The 24454-nt window shown below is 38.1% G+C and overlaps 1 protein-coding gene across 1 annotated transcript in view; it reads left to right on the top strand.

Moving 5' to 3' along the window:
* The window catches only part of LOC133994308 (kin of IRRE-like protein 3), a 97515-nt gene that overhangs the window by 36408 nt on the left and 36653 nt on the right, over positions 1 to 24454 (top strand). Inside the window, exons 5-7 of the mRNA XM_062433554.1 lie at positions 9787 to 9944; positions 16465 to 16615; positions 22527 to 22632. Of these exons, the coding sequence (XP_062289538.1) occupies positions 9787 to 9944; positions 16465 to 16615; positions 22527 to 22632 (415 nt within the window). The remainder of the gene's footprint in view (positions 1 to 9786; positions 9945 to 16464; positions 16616 to 22526; positions 22633 to 24454) is intronic.

Raw genomic sequence — 24454 nt, 5'->3', positions numbered from 1 at the left:
ACCTTCGCTGTTTATGTGGTTAAAAGTTGTGTCTGGTCATAACATTCCTAGTAACAACTTCTCCAATGTCCCTGGATCATTTTGAGTGGATTCAAACCATTTTCCATTTATTTACATGGCATGGGGAATGAATTGCAGTAAGCCTGCCTCGTCATCTTTGATGTGAACACATGGTCTTTGTCTCCATCTAGTGGTTGAATTGCACTATTGTGCTATTTAACAGACTAAGTTCCCCTTAATTACTTCATTTTTAACAAATTATTCTATTGTAATTATAAAGAGGGAAAATTGCAACTATCTTTTGCAACTTTCACTTGCTCCTGAAAATTCATTGCAAAAATCACAAAAAAGGCCCGCGAAATCCTTGAGGGACTATCAAATACTGTCACACACACACACAATGAATTAGTGTTATGAGTCAGTGTTATGAGTCAGTTTTGAAAAAGTTTGTCCCTCAGTCCTCTCCACGTAAAGTAGCGCAGCCAACAAACAGAGGTTGGTAATAAGTTAGTTGGTAAAAAAAATCCAAAATGTAAAGTTTCTACAGGAATACAGTTTATCATTATTAGCGGCTCGCACAGAGGGAGAGGTCCGTCCTGTAACCTGCCTACCCCTGGCAACACAATGTAAGTCTGCGTTTTGTTCGGACCCGGCTGACAGGAGGCTAAATTACGAATCCTACTATGTCTACACCAAGACCCGCCTTACTCTGCCTTTGACTGGCCAGTACTCGTTGCCTTCGTCACTTAGGTTTAGGAATGAGGATTCTGATTGGTTTGGATCAGGGCAACTATATCAGGGTAAACCGATCACAGGCAGAGTAGGGCGGGTCTTGGCATGGCCATAGTTAGTAGGATTCGTAAATTTGCTCCTGGGATCTCTGTGGACTTAGAGCAAGCAGGAGGTATCGCAGGATTTGTAATTGACAGGAGGTACACTCCGACACAGTTTTGGGGAACCGACTTGTAACATACTGACTTTTTGGGCAGAGAAATTGACTCTGGGTTGGGGAAAAGGGCACCGCTTGTTGTTTGGTTGTTTTTTGTGTTTTGTCACTGCCTGTAAATACACTGTGGGAACATGGAAATTGATGTGTTGCGTTTTTGTGCTTGCATTGAATTTGGTGTGGACTGGAGGTTTTAGGGGTTGATTGTGTTAGCATTCCCTTTGTAGGGTTGTGGTTGTTTATCAAGTTTTAATTTGTCAGACACAGACTTTGACTGGCATGCCAGCTCTGCAGCCATTGACCGCTACAAATTATCAACTAACTGTCCCCAGTAACAGAGGTATGCAGTAAATGGTTGCCCTTTGTGTGTGTGTTTTTAAACTACTTTCCTAATTAAACATGATGTGCTTGATGGGATTATTAATGACTCCTGATGAAACTTGAAAGCTCAGCATTCTCATTGCCCTTTAGTTTCCCTTTTCATGAGTCCCATTAACATTTTTCACCCAGAAAAAGCTAGTATTTCTCTTTCTCTCTTTCTGCAGTGTTTTCTTTTCAGTGTATTTCTAGTTTTTCACACATGATTTAAACTAGTTGGAGGAACCTTTTACTTTTTGCCTTTGTGTAATATTCCATACAACGGAATCAATTAATGAATTGAACAAATTTCTTCTTACTTTAATTCATGTCCATGATTTCTTCCTATTCGGTTAGTACACATTTATGGGATTCACCAATGTTTTTCTTATTATTTCTCTTCTATTAGGTAAGATAATACTTTACTAGTGGTCGAGAGCACTACCAGTACTACCAGCGTACCAAGATAAAAAAGGTCAAACAGAGGAGAGGAGAGAAGCATGACCATAAATGACAAAATGCAGTAGATGCTCATGCTGAGTGTGTGGAGCTCAGAGTGTGTGTGTGTGTGTGTGTGTGTGTGTGTGTGTGTGTGTGTGTGTGTGTGTGTGTGTGTGTGTGTGTGTGTGTGTGTGTGTGTGTGTGTGTGTGTGTGTGTGTGTGTGAATGGAGGTTATGTTCTGGATAAGAGATCAACGAGTATAAAAGCACCACCTCCTGACCAATCAGTTCTCTTGGAAAATGGCCCATTCATAGAAGATCCTGTCGACATTGGTGCAGGATCGTGAGAGGTTAAAACTATCTGAAAGGTACAGATTTACAAGAGACATTAAGTTAGTTTAATATTCAACATTCATTTGACATTAAATACAAACCTATTATGCGCTTCAACCATTTGAGTGAACGTTGTCAAACCAACTGTATAACATACAGACTAATATCACCCATGTGCCTCAAGGCTTATTTTTCAAATATATCTATAAGTCAAGTCAACTATAATTACTTATGAGAGGGAGGGGGTTCGTGAAAATGGGGGAGGCACTTCAAACTTTTTAAGCACTATGAAGGGACTTAAGTTTTTACTATTTTGGCATGGGGGAGGAACTTTAAGTGGTTGCATTTTGTATTTATTTTAAAGCCATTATTTCCTTTCAAAATTTGTGTTTTACCACTGTATGGTGACAGGACTCTTAAAATGTTTCTGAGGAAATAAACCATTCCAACTTGCCCATTAAGTTTGTGTTTTTTGTCACCCTGTTGGAATTTTGCACCTTGACTGTTGCTGGAAAGAAAATGCTGCTTTAAGATCTGTCTTTGGTGGTCCAGCTAGAATTTTATAGAGGGCCGAGTAATTTCAAAGTGAAATTGAAATTAACCAATCATGACCTTATCTTTGCTCTTAGTGAGTGGGCTTTGTTGTTGCTACTTTATGACAAGTCCAGCCTGCTGTGCGCTGGCCACATGACCCATATAAGCACAGACAAGTTGAGGGAGATTGATAAAACAGAGAACTGATGAATGTCAATTCATATTTTGAAAATTAGCTGTCCAGGCCATTATTTGTCAGCATGGAAAGCTACCATGGCTTTTGCCATGTTGGCTGACATTGTTCTTTGTTTTGTTAGCTGATAATATGTGGTAGATTACACTCCAGGTGTTCACTTACACTGTAGCATGTGCGCACCGGTGCACCAAGTAACTGGACCAAGTAACCATGGCTAGTGAGGATTATCCTTTTTCAAGATTAACTTTTAATGAAAAGTTGGAGTTAATCGCAAAGGAAAACCTACACCAGAGTTAATTTGGTGCAGAAAACCAAGGCTTTTTTCATTTTGCAGTATTTCGTTTTCAAGTACTTTTTGTTAATGTTGTAGCCGGACATGCTACGGCTCAGCCTGACAGTATGGCTCTGAACACCATCTGGCCAGAATCATCTTTGAACCTGGGTGAAATAAACTCAACCAGGTCTGATAGAGAAACTGACACTACCTCTTCTGGATAAACAAAAAACCATTAAAGTCTGTGTTTTGGAAATTTCTATCAAAGAGCACAAAGTCGTTCTTTGCCTTTCTGAGAGCTTATTCGGTCTCCTGCAGACAGAGTCTTTGCTGTCTCAAGTGTGAGATGGCAAGAAAGAGCCCACAGTCCGTGTAAAGTCCAGTCCTTGATTTACTTCTAAACATATTATACATGTTGGAAAATGGTTACAGAAAACATGTGAAAAGGCTGATAACTATGCAGTACTGAATTGTGGAGATAGAGCCTTAAACTGTTTCTCACCCTCTCATTTTTCCTGATTTTCTGAGCCTGCAAAAAACGGCTACTCTGTGACGTAGTGGCGTACCCGCGTTACCTTGGCCCCTCCCCTACTATATAAGTTACCACATCTAACACTACTACTACTACTACAGTCCACCGTTTCACAGTTAGCTGAGTTAGCAGCAGAAAGCTCTCAGACGTAGCGTCCATGTTTCAGGTAGCGGTGGTGATTTTGATTGACAGGTGACACTTGGTAGCAGGGTGTCAGCTAATTCGGCGGACACGCCCACAGCGTATGGGAGCAGAGAAAGAGGCTGATTTTTATACAACTTTGAAGCCTAATTTCATATATTTGCCGATTTTTTTTAATCATTCAAATTTGGCAGGGTGGTTAACAACACACTTTTCTGTGGTATGTCAAACTCAGAACACATATTTATTCTTACTTTAAACGGACTTTAACATTCCACGAGGAAGCCCAAATGGACAGAACTAAAAGTAACATAAGACAGATTGTGGTATCTTCATCGGATGTCAGAACTAAAGCCTCACTCCCCTTCTTCACTATGGACTGAGCTCTACACACACGTTAAGATAAATCTCTCTCCTACAGACCACGGTCATAAATTCGGTCACACAGCATTCCACAGGGTGTCTCCTTTTGTGTGTCTTCAAACCATATAACAGAGTGTAATTGTAAAATGTATGTTAAAACTTATATAGATACATTAGTTAATAGGTTTAAATTAATCTTTAACACAATTTCAGAATTGGATATTGAAGAAAACTTATCAGACAATACAACCATCACATTTGAAAAGATAAATGGGTATTTGATAAACTTTCATCATATGTTCTTCTTTTATAGTAGACATTCTGTAAACCTACTATAAGGAGATGTTACATTGATGTTATGTTTACATTATGACAATAATTATTTATTTTCGTTATATTAATTATTTTCAGATTTAATGAATGAAGCTGATGTCACCTTAATGCCAGAATAATACAGCCTGTGTTCTGTGTTACTGTATTAAAGTATGTATTATATGATCAGAGTCAAATGACCTGAATGAAGATGATGATGATGAAAAGGTTTCGCTGTAAAACAATAAATCAGGTCAATCATTTTGAAATTAGACCCTTGTCAGTGAGAACCAAAACAAGCAAGGGAAAAAAGGGTCAAATTCTATTGGCTGACACAATTCCTCTCCAGAGAAGAACACACGGTGACACCGCTTCTCTCTCGCTTCTCTCTCGCTTCTCTCTCGCTTCTCTCTTGCTTCTCTCTCGCTTCTCTCGCTTCTCTCTCGCTTCTCTCTCGCTTCTCTCTTGCTTCTCTTCTCTTAACTTTTTGCTAAACTTATTCTAATTTTCTTTATTCTATTTTGTGTGCCAATCTTTATTCTTACTTAGTTTCTGTAATATTTAATTCTTGTCAGCCAAGCGTGCAAAGCCGTCAAGTCATCTTAAGTTTTCCATTTAGCCTGTTAGACGTTTTTCTTAAAGATTTATTTTGGGCTTTTTTCCTTTATTTAGACAGTAACTGGTAGAGAGGCTGACAGGAAACAGGGAGAGAGAGAGATAGAGGGGAATTATCTGCAGCATTGTTCCAAGCTGGATTCAAAGTAGGGACGCTGCACTCCTTTTTCAAAGTTTTTGACGTGTGACCAACGCCAATTTCTCTGACAGTTATTAAACAGTGAACGAGTTAAATTTGACTTTTTCCTCCGTTATCATCAACAGATCAACTGAACGGTCAAATCACAGCTTCAGAATTTGAGACTGATTTATTAATTATTATTACCTTAATAATGAATTTCTCTCCAAAGTCCCAGGAAGTGGTACCCCTGTTTAACGAGTGCTTATTATAATAAACATCATAATTTGCTACAATGTGATCATCAAAAAGTACATTTTTAAAATCCATAACGCCCATCCATCCTGCCGACTGTATGAATGAGGATAAGTGCTATATGTGAAATATGTATTTCAGTTTAAAGCCAGAACACTGACTTTCCTTCTCAAAAACCTGACATTATTCTCAGAATTCTAATAAAGTCAGAAATCTGACTGAATAATATGTAGATGTTGCGAATGTTGGCTGTGCTAGGAGGGCTGGCTGTTATGCACCCTACTTACAGCCTGTGTGATGATATGATTATTCGTAAGAAGGATTTGAGTTTGAATTTGTTTTGGTGATAAATGTTACTCCCTCCATGCTGTTTGCTCATTACATTAGCTGGACTCGGTAGCATTTTATTTGTGTTTCAGAGCTGGAGTTGTCATAAGTAACTTTTACAGTATTATATCAGTGGACACATACTAAGTTGGGCTGGTAATTTGCTTTTATTTTCCAACAAGGGTAGGGGCCATGGTTCAAGAGTAACAGTTCACTATTAAATGTAATGGTTGGAAAAGGTCAGCTTTTTGCTCTTTATTTTCTCCAGTAGTAGGTGTGAATATAATCAAATATGATTATTAACAGTGGAGGATCATGTACTTCCACCAGTCACTCAGGGAGGCTCAAGGAAATATAATTGTAGCTAGGGTAAAAATCCACAAAAAAACAATAACAAAGTCACACCCAGGTCACTCCCTGCCTCTGATAAATAACAAACAGTCCCTAAGGAGTGTTCCCAGATTAAAGTTCTGAGAATTCAGAACAAATTCAGTTTGGGTCAGGAGGGTGGTCCACTGTTACAAATAGAACTGGCTGTAAAGTTTTCCAGGTTGGGTGTGTAAGATGAAAAACAAGGCTTTCAAATGAGTTATAATTGAGCTTAGTATTAGGCTTCAGTTGAAAACGGCTGTAAACCCCCCCCCTCCTTAGCCAGTGTGTTGAGGAATGTGAGTATTAACATGACTGAGGGGAGTGGATTCATTTAGACATATTCTTCATGAGTACTGTTTAAGAGTCCACATTTAATTGTCCTATTGTGTTGTACTTTGCAGTAGTGTTCATTTTTGTTAGATTGTTTTAAAGTATCTGCTTAAACATCTGCTTAATCACATCCATTTTTCATAGATAATGAATGTGTCACAAGTAAGTGAGTTTGGATCCTTTGGTACCTTGAATATTAGACAAAAAACACAACACCAAATAAATTGTAAACTGGATGTCTAAGTAGATACAGCAGCAACTGTCTCCAGTTAGTTGTAATGTTGTGCATGTGGAGTTTAAAGGAAGAGCTGTATGGAGCTGGTTCTTCTCAGCACTCAGGATGTGCCATCTGCATGTTGCCTTTGATTTAGGCTTGCCCCAGATCTGCTATCTAATGAGCTGAGCGATCAATCAATAATTCACTCAAGTTTGAATAAAATCCGCTGATCGGATCCAGTTTCACACAAGAACATAATCAGTCTTTGAACAAAACTGAGCTTTAGACTGTGGCTCATTCCTCACTTTGATTTGGTTTCAGTCTTTTGATAAAGGTTTTTGTTCAACTTGTCACCTGACCTATTTGCAATTCAAAAAAGGAAGGTGGCAAAGTTGAACTTCTATTTGGCTTTTGCCTTTGAGTAATTATTCACGTGTATCTGCAGAGTATTCACAGATTTTGTGAAGACTGCATACATAGTTATGCTATTAATACTGTAGCACCATCACTATGAATGCAAAGAGCAGTACAAATTGAATATATGGTTTTTATTATTATTATTATTGTATTATAGTGTAATCTGAAAGGTGGATTTGAGATGAGAAAGATATCATGTTGGCTGTTGACTTTCAGTGTACTGAATTCAGAATGTAATTCCAATTCACTAATGGCATTGGTACAGTTTATCATGACTTTTGATTTACCTTTGCTCCCTCTGTTACTCCTTTTCTGAAGTTTTACGGTAATGAAGGTAAACTGATCTGAGTTTGGTTTACACTTCCAAGTGCAATTTAAATAGTAATCGCTTGGTTAGTAAGGTTATTGTAAAACTGCCACAAATCATTGCTCATTCCAGTCTTCCAGTGATCATTTTTATTTGAGAAATATGTGGACATTAGCTCCAAATACAGATGTCAGTTACACTTCTCTCACTACATTGAGAGCAAGTAGAAACGGGGTAGTATCACAGCTTCTATTTTAAATTGATCTGTCACTTTAGATAGAAAGTGCATTATCATGGAGTCTTAACTGTTTAGATATTGAGCACAACGTGAACATTTCGACTCTACCTAAGGTATTACAGAAAAAATTACGTTTTGTCAGGATTCATACATTGATACATCTGTTACTAGAACACAATGCAAAGATGATATATTAGTTGTCCATCATGGACAATGAAGGTCATCCACTTCACAACACCATCATCCAGCAGAAGAGCATGATCAGCTGGAGACTACGCTCACTGTCATGCTGACAGACTGAGTAACTCATTTGTCCCCAGGGCCGTACAACTGTACAATCTGGCAATAAAAGGACCCTCACAGCCACAGCCTGGACTAAATTCACTAAATTCACTTTAAATTGTAAATTGAAATTGTAAAAAGTATATTCACTAAATTCACTTTAAATTGTATATTGCACTATTTTTATTTTTATTTTTATTTTTATTTTTATTTTTATTTTTATTTTTATTTTTATTTTTATTTTTATTTTTATTTTTATTTTTATTTTTATTTTTATTTTTGCACAGCCTCATCCTCAGACCTTGTTGTTCTTATTTTAGTATTTTAGTTTTTAGTATTTAGTTTTTCTTCTATTTAGTATTTAGTATTTAATGTTTTAGTATATTGTTATTTGTTGTCTTTGTGTATTAAGCTGCTGGACCCTAAATTTACCCAAGGGGATCAATAAAGTTTACATCTATCTATCTATCTATCTATCTATCTATCTATCTATCTATCTATCTATCTATCTACCTACCTACCTACCTACCTACCTACCTACCTACCTACCTACCTACCTACCTACCTACCTACCTACCTACCTACCTACCTATCTATCTATCTATCTATCTATCTATCTATCTATCTATCAATCTATCTATCTATCTATCTATCTATCTATCTACCTACCTACCTACCTACCTATCTATCTATTTATCTATCTATCTATCTATCTATCTATCAATCTATCTATCTATCTATCTATCTACCTATCTACCTACCTACCTACCTACCTATCTATCTATTTATCTATCTTTATATCTACCTACCTACCTACCTGTCTATCTATCTATCTATCTATCTATCTATCTATCTATCTATCTATCTATCTATCTATCTATCTATCTATCTATCTATCTATCTATCTATCTATCTATCTATCTATCTATCTACCTACCTACCTGTCTATCTATCTATCTATCTATCTATCTATCTATCTATATATCTATCTATCTATCTATCTATCTATCTATCTATCTATCTATCTATCTATCTATCTATCTATCTATCTATCTACCTACCTACCTACCTACCTACCTACCTACCTACCTACCTATCTATCTATCTATCTATCTATCTATCTATCTATCTATCTATCTATCTATCTATCTATCTATCTAAAGCAAAACTATTTGCTGTAAAATATCATTAGCTACAGTGCTAATTAGATTACACTAAGAAACATGGCTTTACAGTCCCAAACTCTAAACTGTTCAAATCAACACCTCAGGGTAACTTAATTTATGAACTTTTTTTAACATTCTTTTCTTTTTTCCATTTTGGTTCATAACATCATAACAAATGTATTAAAGCTAAAGTTTATCTCCTGGATTGATTGGTTCTAGAACAACTAACTTGTTGAGACCCATGTCTGCCTACGCAGGTCGTCCACCATTTAAATTTGTCTTTGAAAAACACATTTTTATGTTAAGTTACTAACACACTTCCACACACATGTACTGCATTAAATGTTATAATTTTCAGATTGGGTTTTTCATCAGGGTATATTTTTATATAGATAAGGACCCATACTAAAAACCGAAACATTTTTACTAGTATTTTAGAGAAATGTGCATCCCTAGCAGGATGTACGTGTTTGAGTCCGTTCTTTGGGAATCTGGACAACACCAATACTGATCAAATTTTAGTACAGGGTCATACGAACTATTAATAAATCAGGTTTTCATCTATTTATTTATTTGCACCTTGTGTACATTTAGTGTAGACTTGTTGGTACATGGATTTACTATATCAGTTTTACAACATCTATACTGTGTTTTATCTTAACAAAATCAGAAATATGCCTAGGTCTCCCTAAAATCACATTGTCCCTCTGCAGTTCCTCCTGATGACCCAGTGATAGTAGGAGCTCCAGTGGTGAATTTACGGGCCGGTGACCACCTCAACCTCACATGCCATGCAGACAATGCCAAACCTGCAGCATCCGTCATATGGATCCACAACGGTCTAGTCCTTAGTGGAACCATGTACTCGAAGGTAAGGCATGACACCACCCCTTTATGCGGACAGTGTTAATCACACAGCTCAATTTTGCACCATTTCTTGTGTACATATCCCTCTATCTTTAAGATGTTCCATTTTAAGGCATTTTATTCTATTTCATTGACTGATAAAGTATGTAAGAATTTTAGCTGGGTTTCCTCTTTAAGTTATTCTTGTCTTTTTTAATGCAAAGCACTGTTTGTTCTTGTTACCTCCTGTTAAACTACATGTTTCCTGTTTAATGTTCTTTATATCTCTTTTGATGTTTAACTTTTTAATGTAAATCACTTTGAGCAGCATTTTGAAAGTTGCAAGTTTTAAAGTTAACTTAAGTGAAATGAACTTTTGATCTTGAAAATAATAAATGCCTATTGTTACCTATATTCGAAATGCCAGCAGTTGGCACTTCCTGCACTTCAAGTCTGGTGTCAATGAGTCAGTGGAATATTCACTCAGTAGAATTGCTACATTTTGTTGGGAACAGCTAGGAAACTCATGCCCATAGATCAGTTTGTCAAAGATCCTTTTACATTAAATATTTATGCATTTAAATTTGCTGCCCAACAGTAAAATGAACAATGACTGACTAACAGTCTCTGTGATGTTACTGGACATCCTGACAGATGGAAGGTACAGTTTGTAATTTGCCTGTGAGGTCGTCTAGAAGTGAGGATTAGTTCACTACAAATAATGTGGGGACAAGTTAATAAGAAGAGCCACCAACAGTCTGGATATTAGCACTCTCACAATTGTCAAGATGTATGCAAAGAGTTTGTGTACCAACAACAGCTGTCTCAAGGAGAGCTTCCGTTGTGTTGTCCACACTACTAAGTAAGTGACTGGCTGCCAGCAGACATCTTTATGAGAATAAAGGTAAGGTAAAGTATCTTTATTTATCCCCCCAGGGAGAAATTCAAAAATTGACACAAAAGTAGCCATGTGATGATGAAACTGAGCTGTTTAAGTAATATTAAATTATAAATAATAATTTAAACAAAACAACTAAATGTTAATGTCTGATAGCTTTAACAAAATAACATACACATGTATGCTACACAAAAATCTGTATATAAAAGATAAATAATAATAATGCTTTATTTTTGTAGTTACCAGTTTTACTTTTACCATCATTAGGCTTCCATACACAGCTACTAGCTGCTGCTCTCCTCCTCTCCTACTGCTGACTGTGAGATCTGAGCAGGTAGAAGCTGATAGTTCACTAACTACAACCAGGGAACACACTGCAACAAGGTTAATGATCCACACGGTGACATTATATCATTGATATGACGCTAAAGTGATAGAAAACCCATCGTTTTTCGTGCACGCGCGCAGTCACTCTCTAGTGCGCGCTCTTGCTTGATCGCTCCAGATTCTGGGAGATTGTGTCTCATTTGCGGGAGTCAAGGAGCCGCTATCAATATGCGGGAGACTCCCGGAACGTCCGGGAGAGTTGGATTGTCTGCCCTTGTCCTCCCCCTACTTCAGTAGCTTATGAGGGGAGGGGGCAGGTTGTGTTATGAGGCCTAGCCTACACCGAAGACAAAAGCAAAGTTATATGATTAACTAGCTGCTAGCAACTTCTAATGAAATCAAGCAAGTGATCAACATAGTTAATGTCACGTTACTGCAAGCACAGTCATTTTTGTAGCGGCGCTGCTGAATGTACATAGGGGAAACACTGTATATATATATATATATATAAACCAAAATAAAATAAAATACCACATACAACAAACAATCTCTGTGTTAAATAATATACATACATTCCTGATACTATAAAGTGTGCAATGTTCCTGGGATTAAATAGTAGGGACCACAAAAGCAGGAAAGATTGGCACCAATAAGCAGAACCAAGCAACCAAATGATCTGAGAGCTTTTGACCTCTGAGGTCAAACTTAGCTGCAGACCCACACTGCAGGAGCTGGTAGTGTCCTACTAAAGCCTATTTTTGCAGAGCAGATGCCTGCCAGTATCAGTACAGTTACAGTTAGTGTTCAACCATCCTGCCCGTGCTGATGTGCATAACCATAATGTAGTTAATGCTATTTCGGACATGAGAAATGTTTTCACAACGAAATTTGACGGAGTTTTGTCTGCAATTCAAGACATTAAGAAAGAAATCCGCAACTATCCAGGCAGGTTATCAGAGGCTGAACACTGAATAAACAATACAGAAGACAGCGTTAAGAGCCTACAGAAAACGGTACAAGCTCACAAAAACCTGATAGAGACGCTCAACTCCAGACTAGACGACCTGGAAAACCAAAATAGAAACATTTTCCAACATAATCCATAAAGAAGTCCCTATGAACCCAGAGATATGTATCCTTGGTATTTAACCAGAAACATTACCCCTAAGAACTCATGAAAGTAAGTTGGTGAACCTTTTTCTATAAAAAGCAAAACGTCTTATTGCTAGATAATGGAAAAATGTATGTTTCCCATCTTTAGACCTATGGTTTTATGAGCTCTCTTCTTGTATAGCGATTGAGAAGCTTACATACACAGTCAAACAAAAAATCCATGTTTTTCACAAAATATGGGATTAATTTATTAGATTTTGAGAATCAGACTTGTCAAGTTCAAGGGTGGGTGGGTGCATGGGTAGGAGGGAATATGTTCTAAGGGAAATTTGCAAGATTTATCCATCCGATTATGGAAAAGCAGTGTACCATGTTTACAATTACTAAAGATATGCGTAAAACAAAATAAAAAAAAGTTCTGTAATGACTGGAATCATGTGTGGTGAGCTGGCTCCATAAAACCCCCAAACACAGGGGTATGTTGGGATACATTTCCTTGGCACATTCACGAAATTGGTGGGGTCATTACTTTAATCATATTTCGCCATGAAGAGGACAGCTGTTGTAACTCCACTGGGCTTTGTCCAATCTACCCCCAACTTTTTATTTCAGCGCTGGAATTGTCATAGGTAACCTTTGCAGGACTATAGGAGAGGATAAAATAAGCTAAACTGGTGGTTTGCTTTTTTTCCTGACAGGTGAAGGGGAGGTCAGAGGGCCTAAGTTTAACAGTAACAGTTCACTTCTGCTTGATACTCTCCCTCTTCCGTCTTGGTGTCACCTGTTCTCCTTAATTTTTTATCTCCTACAAGATCCAGAGTGACTTAATGTTTTCCCTTTAATACACATCATTATTAATATTAGTGTAAACACTGAATGTTGTGAAATCATGTTCTGAGTCAAAGACTGTCGTTTTTCACTTTCTATCTTTTTCAACCTCCTGTTCCTCAATGTTTCCCCACAGATTTCTGAAATAAGATTTAAAATGATCAGTAATTATGTCAATGCAGGCTTTAAGGGTTTAAATTGGCTCCTAGGTAGAGACCCAAATATCAAGACGATGTTCAGCAATTGGGTCAATTCTGTGAAGCCAAACATCTCCAAACATATCCAATGTTTATCAAGTAATACTGATTGAAAGGCAAACTCAGGTAAGGCTTCTCTGCACTGGTTTCCAATACTTTTGGAATTGATTTTAAGGTTATTTTAATGACTAACAAGGCACTAAATTGTCTGACTCTTCAATATATCTCAGATCTTTTATACCCATACAACCCTGCTTGCACTTTGAGATCCTCAGGCAGCGGCCTTCTCTCTGTTTCAGACTCTTGGCTGAAGACTATGGGGAACAGAGCTTTTGGGGTAATAGCCCGAGGCTTTGATACACTCTGTCCCAGGAAATAAGGCAGACTCAGACCAAAATGTACTTTCATCACTCAGCCTTCCCTGATTTGACCTGATTCTAGTTTGTAATTTTGGTCTTATTTTTGTTTGTTTTTTGTTTGTTTTATTATCACAGAATCACAACAGGTACCACTATGTAGGTGAACAACAAACTCAATACTATCATGAAAAAAAAAGTTAAAAGGAATGCTAATCCAAAAAAAAAAAAAAAAAAAAAAAAATCCAATCATAACATCACAGCATTTATTTTCCAACCTCCAAAACTACAATATAGTCAGATATAAATAGCAGAAAGAAGCAAAAGCACTTTGGATTATTCACTTTCCTTTCACTTTGTACCAATACACTCATCACAGGATCTCTCACTTGAAACTGAAACGCCTACATCAGACACATGCAACAGCGTTCACCTTTTCACTCAACCTCTAAATAGATTCACTATGTAAGCTATCAAGTACCAATTATTGGGGCTGTTGCTCATTTCAAAGAATCATAACACTTTTGTATGATTGATGTTAGTGCTAGAAAATAACTGGTCCCGCTGAAATGCATTTGTAATTCATTTCAGAGACAAATTTTAAGTCGCTATTTAGCCAATCAAAAGAAAGCTGGAGTACCCGAATGTAATCCTGATGACCTTTTTTGTTGTACATTCAAGAAAAGAAGAATCCTCCACCTTAATCTATCATTAAAAAGGAAATGGCAACAAATGGAAATTAACTGTACTTATAGCTACAACAACTGCAATATGATTGTAAGTCCACATCAGGAGCACCACAGAGGCCCCAGGCCGCGGGTACTACTACAGTGCAGGGACAACTTCCCAATCATGTCACAAATGCCACTACTTAAACCCGCCATGTTTGTATAAGACTGCTGTTTTCCCTCTTTCTCACGAGCAAAGCAATGACTGTTTAGGATCCGCTGGAGGTTGGATTTTACCATCCGGCCTCGGGTAGAGACACGACGGGCTGACTGCTCTCTGCTATGCTCGGCTGGTAGTTTTACTGTCTTAATTCTATGTTGCTTTGTTCTTTTTTACTTTGTTGCCCAATTTTGTATGTTGCTTGTAGTAGCCTACAGCAATATAGCAATAACTTTTATTTTGTGATTGCTGTGTTTTGTTAGTTTGTATGTGAAGCACTTTGTAACCTTGCAATATGCAATATAAATAAAGATTATTATTACTAAGTTGCTTTTTGTTTTGAGCTTGGCCCACCGGGAGCGTAACGGCAGTGGGGCGGAGCATGATCTGGGAGAGAAATCTGCCTTTTAAATGAAGTTGCACTGTTAATACAGTAATTACGGCAGCCCAATCAAATCCGAACGAGTGCCCTTGGGCTACCATAATTAACAACTAAACGGCCGATTTTATTAATTTTTCTCAAATTTAGTTGATTTGGTCATTTTCTTTGAGTTTTGTGTTTCTATCATGGGTCAGTAGGCTACGTAGATAATGATGTCTTAATGTGTCTGTTTGTTTGTTGCTTAAATATGATCCGGAGGGTGCACGGGTTGTTTTATTTTGTCAGTTGACCAGAAGTTTTATGCTGATTGCGTGTCTGACTTCCTGTCTAGTATGATCTGCTCTGTTGAGCTTGACGCGATTAAGAAACGGCTTCTTAACAAATAGACCTGCTGCGGATTGATGGCTGAGACGCGCCGTGGCGCTCCCGGTGGGGTCACACTGATTGATTAGAATGGCAATGATCAGCTCCGGGGACCACTGCCACTGACGGACCGGGTGGAAATTAGCCTTTTAGTTTCATGTTGGAATCATGAATGCACATTGTAAATACTGTGTGCTTATCCTTTAGGATAAGGAAATACACTTTTAGATTTTGAAAGTTTGGTTTGATGGTGTTGCGAGAGGAAAGATTGTATGATCTCCCAGAACAATATAAGTGTGAAACACCAATAATTCTTTATTCGCTAATTTGTCCAAATACACCATAATTCCACATACACTAACAATATTGAGATTCTCCTCTAAAATGCCACTAGAGGTGTCTGTTGAAAGCTGTTTTCTGTGGTACACATATTAAACCTTCTTGAATAAATGCACTTACTGTATGCACTTGAAAATAATTCATTTCTCTTTGCAGCACCAGTGTATCAATATCATTTTAATTTTAATTTGTTGACCTTTTGACCTTGTGAGCAGTAAATTGTTAAAACATAAAACAGCCAATGGCATTGTGAGGTTTTTACTTCTGCTTGTGACAGCCTTTTACCACTGCCCAGCCTTGAAGTGGCTAAATGGAGTATCTACTTTGTATATTTGTGATTATTATATGGTTGGCTTGCTTAGTGGCCTTGAAAGAGTTGAGTGAAGTGGAAGATTAAGTGAAGCGAATGAGGACCAGGAACTGAAATAAATGTATTCAAGGTACTCTTTGGCCAAATAAGCAATAATGCAAGGACCTCCTTCACCGTGAGCTGCTCTTAGGCCAGCAGTGAAAGACTGTGTTTATAGTGGGCAGCTCTCAGGTGTGAATGTTTGGTCACATCTGCAAACTGCTCAGGTTTCTCCTTAGAATTAATAATTTATTATGCTATTTAAAAGGTGCCCCCACCTCCGCTCTGAAAAATCAGTTCCTCAGAAAAATAACAATTCATTGAGGGACTGACAATTTCCCTGCTCCTCAAATAAATAAATTAGATCATTTTCATTATGCTCCATGCACTCAAGGTCAAACAGATCACTACCAAAATCGTGTGGCTGAAATGACGCTCCTGCATGGATAGTATGTGAAAATAACTTTTTTAAATATGCTTCTCTCCTTTGTCCTTGAATCCTCAGACCTTGTTGCGGGACGGTAAGAGGGAGAGCACAGTCAGCACGCTCTACCTGTCTCCCTCCAACATTGTGTCAGGTCAGCAGATCACCTGTCGAGCCTCAAACAAAGCAGCCCCCAACGGAAAAGATGCAACTGTCACAATCGACATTCAGCGTAAGTCAAAATTACCCACATTTATTTTTTTAAAGCAAAATATGTTCTTCTCACTTATTAACTCACTACCTCATCACATTGCAGGCTAATACCTTATACTTTTTTATGACAAAATAATAATAATGACCCTCAGTAAAGGTTTTTTTTAAATTGCCAAGAAACACCATCAGAAGAAGTACTCTGTGTCAGTGCACAGTGCAATGGGGGAACGCATGAAAAAGCAATGGCACAAATAATTAGTATTATGATGTCCCATATGTTCTGTCATTGACAGTATGTACAAAGTAATAAAAAAAAAAAAGTGTGCTTTGTTCCTGCTATTTTATTTCTATGTCAACCTCTTCAGCCAGACACAGAACATACGATCCCTCTATTAATAATTTAATAGTCAGGCGATATTATTTTATTTTTAAAACTATGACGCGAAAAAATCGCTTGAATCGCGCAGCTTGATCATATTTATCAATTTTTGGATTATCGCTTCATTCGCGCTTGTGAAACTCGCCGCTGATTGGATGTCGCGGCGCGATGCCTGAAAAGTTTCATTGTTCCAACTTTATTTGCGCCGCTTCAGACACTTCATTCGCTTCATTGTTGAAATCGCGTGTTATCGCGCCATTTACATTGATTTTCTATGTAGACTTGCTGCTCAATTCGCGTCAGACGCTTTTGGTCTGAACGCCCCATCAGAGCTCCTTTAAAGCTATCTAGTATGACTAATAAAGCATGACTGCTATTCAGAGATTCATTTATTTCATTTTAGTTTTGCCATCCAAAAAGAATAGAGCTCATAGGGTATAGCTGAGATGTGTGAGCTTACTGATGAACAGATGTTGTGCTTATTGTTAGAAACGCTATTAATCCTTAATCCTAAACAATGGCACCATTTTCCATGGAAAGTCAAGAGTTGAAAAACAATTGTTAATGGCAGTTCTGGTGACAGAGCTCCCTGGCATCCACTGACACGGCTGCAGTCATTGAAATGTGCCTATCTTCATGAAGCAGCCAATCCAGTCTGCCTTTCCAGCAAAGTGAGTGGTGTTACATAAGCCTAAATAATTCCCAATGCAGCGTTTGAGCAAAGCACTTAAACATGATCTCTTTGTTCCATTTAACATACTGTATAACTGTGAGGTGAGAGTGTGCACTGGTTGAGGTGGTTTTGGTGGGGCATTAAAACACAAAGAAAAAAGAAATCTGCAAATTTGAAAAGGCAGCTATGAGCTCCATTGTCTGGCAGTTGGGGATAGGAAAGGGGAGTGACAGGAGTGCCATCTGCAACAAGTGTGGGATGAATAAGTGATGATGATGCTGTCAAGGTGGAGAGGCTGCAGAAACTCCTGGGGGTCTTAGAAAGCACAGCACCTCGCCACTGGGGGCAGTCAATGTTAACCACTGCCTGTTAATATTGATGGGAGGCAGCTGTTGCTGTTTCAGAGAACCGCTCTGCAGCCAACAATTTGTATCCTGCAGTGCAGACAGCCTTCAGTGCATAAGGGAGAGGATGGAAAAACACACAGGGGGTAGTTGGGACAGGATGACCACTGCTCACCTGGGCTGTTACTGGGAATCAGCATATCTATCGTTGCAACTCCCCAATAGCTTATAATGTCTTTTTGGCAAACACTGTTCCTCTTCTACTGACACAAATGCAACAAAATGTGAAAAAACTGATATTCCTGCTTACTTATAAATTAATCTGAAATGTGACAGTGTATGTTTGCTGTCCTAAAAGTAAACATTTGCTTTCTTGTTTTGCTTAACAAAAAAAAACTTAACAAATCAGCATTATTTGATCAGCACATGAAGTCATTTATCACTTATCACGTGTGTTCCTCAAGAAAGAGTTTTTCTCAAATAAAATCATCAGTAGAGGGCCTCGAATTTCTTGTGGTTCCTCTGCCCACAATGATCTGTAGGAGGAAACACAGAGGAGCCAAGAGAAAACCTTGGACAGGAGACAATGAAAACAGGAGTAATGTGGGCTAAATAATACCTTTCCTTTGATAATTAATAGCCAAATGCACAAGTTGTGTGAACAACTCCTTTTACTTTGCAACTCTGTTACCATTGAAGTCAATCAATCAATCAATTGATAATGCCTAGTACTGCACCTTTCAGTCTTTTTTACATTGATTGGCAGCCTTGACTGTGTCAGAGTTGATTACAATGAATAATACAGCCTGTTGTGTTAAAGTCAAACTCCTGTCTTTTGTATTGGCACTAAAAGCAAGATATTTTTTCTCAACCAGCAGAAACTGAAGCTTTCTTAAATGTATTTAGCTAATAAGCTACCGTAAACATGAAACAAATATATTCAAAATAATCTGATATTAATCCCTAAGTGATTTATGTAAGCAAGTAAGTAAAATGTATTTATATAGCACTTTTCACAGACATAAGTCACTGCTATAGGCAAGATAAAACATAAAAAAGATGATAGAACAATTCACACAATACACACACAAGAAATGTTTTTATATACATATATGCACACATTCATTAAAAAAACTAATAATGTAATAATAATGTAAATGTAATGTAATAAGTAAAAGTCATTCAAAAAGGTTTAAGAAAATTACAATTAATATCAAAATCTAAGTTAAATTCATAGTATTTAAGTATAAAATGAAATAACTGTATGTGTAGGCAATAATTAAAACAGTAGCTCGCTAATTGGGCCCACAACTACAGATATGAATATGAAATAAACATTTTGGACTCTCTGATCACATCACTGTTATGCTTATGCCAGCATACAGGCCGAGAGTAAAAGTCACCAAACCGGTTCAGAAGCAAATACGTGCGTGGCCAGAGGGGGCCACGTCTGCTCTTCAGGACTGCTTTGCAACAACAGACTGGGAAATGGCAAGCAGCCACATAAAACAACCACAAAGACATTGAGGAGTACACAGACACTGTTACCTCTTACATCAGTAAGTGCATGGATGATGTGACCCACACTAAGGCCATCATCACTCGGGCTAACCAGAAGCCATGGCTGACAGGGGATGTCCATCGGCTGCTGATGGCCAGAGACAACGCCTTCAGAGCTGGGGATGAAACTGGCCTGAGAACAGCGAGAGCCAAACTGTCCCGTGGCATCTGGAAAGCAAAACAGGACTACACAAAAAAGATAACCTGCCACTTCAAAGACAGCAGAGACACGCAGAGCCTGTGGCAGGGCATTCAGACCATTACGGACTACAAGCCCGCGCCACAGATCTGCGACGACAACATCTCTCTGCTCAACAACCTCAACAGTTTCTTTGCACGGTTTGAAGCAACAAATAACACAAGCCCACAAAAAATTCCACCTCCCCCCATGATCAGGCTCTGTGCCTGTCTGCTGCCAGTGTGAAGAGGAAACTCTCCACTATCAACCCCCGCAAAGCAACCGGCCCAGACAACATTCCAGGACGTGTGCTGAAGGACTGCGCAGAGGAGCTTAAGGATGTCTTCACAGATATCTTTAACACTTCTCTGAGACAAGCTGCTGTCCCATCACATTTCAAGGCTACAATCATCATACCTGTGCCAAAGAAATCTGCTCCATCCTGCTTCAATGACTATCGCCCTGTGGCACTGACTCCCATCATCATGAAGTGCTTTGAATGGCTAGTCATGTCACACATCAAGTCCATCTTCCCCCCCACCTTAGACCCCTTTCAGTTTGCATACCGAGCCAAACGTTCCACAGAGGATGCAATCTGCTCTGCTCTCCACCCAGCCCTCACCCACCTGGACACAACAGACTCATATGTGAGAATGCTGTTCATAGACTTCAGTTCAGCATTCAACACCATAATCCCTCAACAACTCATCTGTAAACTGGACCAGCTGGGGCTCAACACCTCCCTTTGCAACTGGCTGCTGGACTTCCTCAGTGAGAGGCCACAAGCAGTACGAGTCGGCAACAACACCTCGAGCAGCATCACGCTCGGCTCAGGGTCCCCACAAGGCTGTGTGCTCAGTCCCCTGCTCTTCACCCTGCTGACTCATGACTGCACACCAACCCACAGCACCAATCACATGGTGAAGTTTGCGGATGACACAACTCTGGTGGGTCTCATCACCAGGAACGATGAGACTAAAGATTAACAATAAAATATAAAATAAAAACTACTATATATATATATATAGTAGTTTTTATTTTATATTTTATTGTTAATCTTTTTTACACTTCAAATTTTTACTTTTTAGTATTATGAAATGTCTTATCTGTTGTGCCTGTGCACTTTATCTGTTTTCACCGTGGGATAGTGAGAAACGTCTTCTCCATTCCTTTGTATGTCTAGTACATGTGATTGAATTGACAATAAAAGCTGACTTTGACTTTGACTTTAATTGAAGTGGACTAGCATACAACCTTTGGATGTTATAGTTTTACCACAATATACCCATTTACCAAAGATCTGACAAGATTTTATACTTTATATATCAGGCTCCAGACTATATTAAAGAACTTTTAACCCTTACAGCCCAGCCAGGCATCAAGGATCACTTGATCAAAAACGTTTGCCTGTTCCACCGACCAAACTGAAAACCAACAGTGACCGTGTGTTTTTGGTTATGGCCCCTGAGATGCAGACTCCACTGTAGCTTTTACGTGCAATCTTGAAACTCACTTTTACAAGATGGCCTTTATGGATTTCTGATTTATAATGTTTATTCTGGAAAGCACTTTGTACTTAAGTTTAAAAGGTGGTATATAAGTAAAATTATTATTATTTACTACATGAATTAGTGTAATATATAAAATATCCAAATGGAAAATTGCTAGCTGGAATTATTATAAATGTATATAAATAGAAATGGGAGCTGTTTTAATTAATAAAAAGCTAAACATTAAATAATAATAGCCCTCTTACTCCAATAAATAATCAATGAAATGCTTATTTAATAATGTATGGTCTACTTATTAATATCATTTAATGAGTCATTTACATTTTCTTGTCCTGGAAAGTTTTGTTTTTGTGAAGAGCTGTCTTGCTTGGGGAGTGGGATTACCCCAGTGGTACATTGAAGCAGTTGTACTTTTGGGGACTGATATTGTCATGACTCAGGTAGTTTGATTTGTTGGTAGGTCTAGAAGATTTAACTAGACCTGTGGCTTGTAAGGAACAGGCTGCATTGGCTACTAACAGGCCACAACATACGCGTGGGGGCCTTGATTGCTAGTCAACAAGAAAAGGATGCAGGCCACACCTCACCTGAGTCAACTGAGTCTTCTCACCCCTGCAGTGTTGGTTCATTTGACGGAGTGGTTGGGCCAGGTGCTCTGACCCTCTTTTTGTGTTACAAATTGTGCAGACAGACACAGACAGAAACTAAACCAAAATACTTCAGGAGTCAGTGTTATTATTCATTCTCTATCACAGTCCCAACCTCTTAAAGTTAGGCAGCCTGAAAAAATACAAATAACCTGTGACTGTGACAATATGTACTCAACATTGCCTTTCATCTGTATTTATAAAACAAGTGTGGATTGTCATGGCTGATTGTGAGAGCCACCAGCCAGGGCTTCTCTTGAGCACATTCACATAGCCAAACTATAAAAATATGCAATGTCACACATTTTACAAATACTGCAGCAAGCAGGCAAATCAATGTGTTTCCACTATGTTTGCCCCTTTGTTTTACTGACACTTTTACATTTTGTTGTAATACTGAAACTGCAACTTTAGAACACATCAGTCATCAATGTCTGAAGTCTCTTGATCTCTTAATTAAGTATTAAGTATTCTTTATACCATACATATACTGCCAATGCACTATTATTTGATACTGATCAAATTCTTGACTTCAGTGACATTCATTGCAAACTATCCTCCACCTGACTTTAAAACAGTGACTTAGCCCCTTATAATGCTGTTTCATTTTCATCTTTTCATGATCTCCCCTTTTTCAGACCTGCCCATTGTTAACCTCACTGTGGAGCCACAGCCCGTCCTGGAGGGAAACCCGGTCAGATTCCATTGTGCTGCCAAAGCCAACCCACCTGTCATCTACTACAGGTCAGCTTCATCATATCCACCTAACAGTGACATTTCCTCCTCTGTCCCCCCTCTCATGCACTGTTTTTGTTTTAGTTTGTCTCGTTGATTCACATTTTCTCACGCTAACAAAGTCAATAAGAACAAAAGCAGGAAGGTCCTAAAATAAACTACCAAGTGTAATTCAAGTGGTCAAGACGAGACAAAAGTCAACACTTTTAATATTGTTAATAGCTAGTATTTCAAGGGGACTTCAAGTGTTGTATTATACAATACAATAGATGAACATTACCTACTACTATACTAATAAGTGCAGTCATATGGTGTAAGTATTTATCGAGGATTCCTGTATTATCTTTTTTTTTTTTATTCCAATTAAACTGGTCAATTTAAACAGGTATGTTTTGCTTGGATAAAAGCAAAAGTTGAACCCAGTGAAACGTTTTAACTCTACTTCCATTGAAGTCTTCACATAAAGAATGATATATTAGTTGTACAAATGCAGCATGAGTGTCATATTTGACATAACATCAACATGTAATATCCTGCATTATTTCTGGAGGTTTTTGATAATGATAATATTTTAACCAACTGTTCACCATTTATAAATGATAATATGGGCTGTCTGAGGTGGGGCAATCACGTACTGTAGGCTGACTAAAAGAATGGCTGGCATACTGTACCACTAGTTCATCTGCACTCATAAACACTCCTCTAACAACTGGCACCTTGTGGATTATAAATGTGTGACAGCACTTATAGGCTGCCACATTTCTGTCGTCTGCCTGTGTGCAAGGGCAAGACCAGCCATCTCTTCCTCATGCATGAACAGTGAGAAAGGGGGTCAAGTGCAACAGGTACAGTCTACAGTTAGGACCAAGCAGGTAGCTCCAGGTCTGAAAAGTGAACCCAATGCAGAAGTGACTTAAATCTGCATTATCCCTAATGGCCAGCAGATGGCAACTGCACCCTCTCCAAAAAAGAAGTCTCAGTGTTTGGAAGTCTATGAGAAAATGATCCTACTTGTCACTTGATTTATTACCTCAGTAAACACTTTCCTAATGAGTTTATGATCTCAATCACTAATTTTAAGTTATCTTCAAAACAGCATTAAGTTCATTTTGTAAATTTGGGCCCATTTAGAGCATGATGATGGATATGCTTCAGACGCTTCCATGTTGTGTTGGTTAGGTAACATAATTGATTCAGTAACATAAGTGATTCACAGATTCACAATTTCAGTTTCAGTTTTCAGTTAATCAAAGTTAAGTGTAACATTTTGTTTACCTAAAAAGTCTTGTTTAGGCTTCGGTTGTACTAAAAACCCTGTAAAGAGTCAGCTTTTCAGTTTATTCGGTAAATACATTTTATTTTAGGTTTTAGGTATTTAGCCTGTTTTTTCACTTAAAAAAATGTGCATTAGCATCAGCATTATCACAGTTAACTATAGACTGTAAATGTATTGTGCCAACCAAGCTAGGAGGTAGCATTAGGGTCATCTCATCTGATTATTGTCACTTCTGTGTTCAAAATTCCAAGATGGCGACCATATTGATTTTTTTATATTGTTTAGATTTTTCAGCAAATGCTGCTCAGTAATGCAGCTGCTTTTCAGCATTTTTTTTCTTGTTGTGTGTTGTGTGAATGTTTATTTATTTATAACTATTTGGACATTATATTGAGATTTTACCACCAGTATAATTCAACATCTATGGATTTCTCTCCTCTCCTCCTCTGAGACACCATATATCAGGTGACTGTCAGTCTGAAACATTAGTGTAAAATGAAGTTGAGTGAAGAAAAGGTTTAGAAAAGAAAGAAAATCTCTATATAAAAATGACTT

The sequence above is a fragment of the Scomber scombrus genome, chromosome 14 (assembly GCF_963691925.1).
Source record: "Scomber scombrus chromosome 14, fScoSco1.1, whole genome shotgun sequence".
Classification (NCBI taxonomy): Eukaryota; Metazoa; Chordata; class Actinopteri; order Scombriformes; family Scombridae; genus Scomber; species Scomber scombrus.
This window is presented reverse-complemented; position numbering and strand designations above follow the sequence as displayed.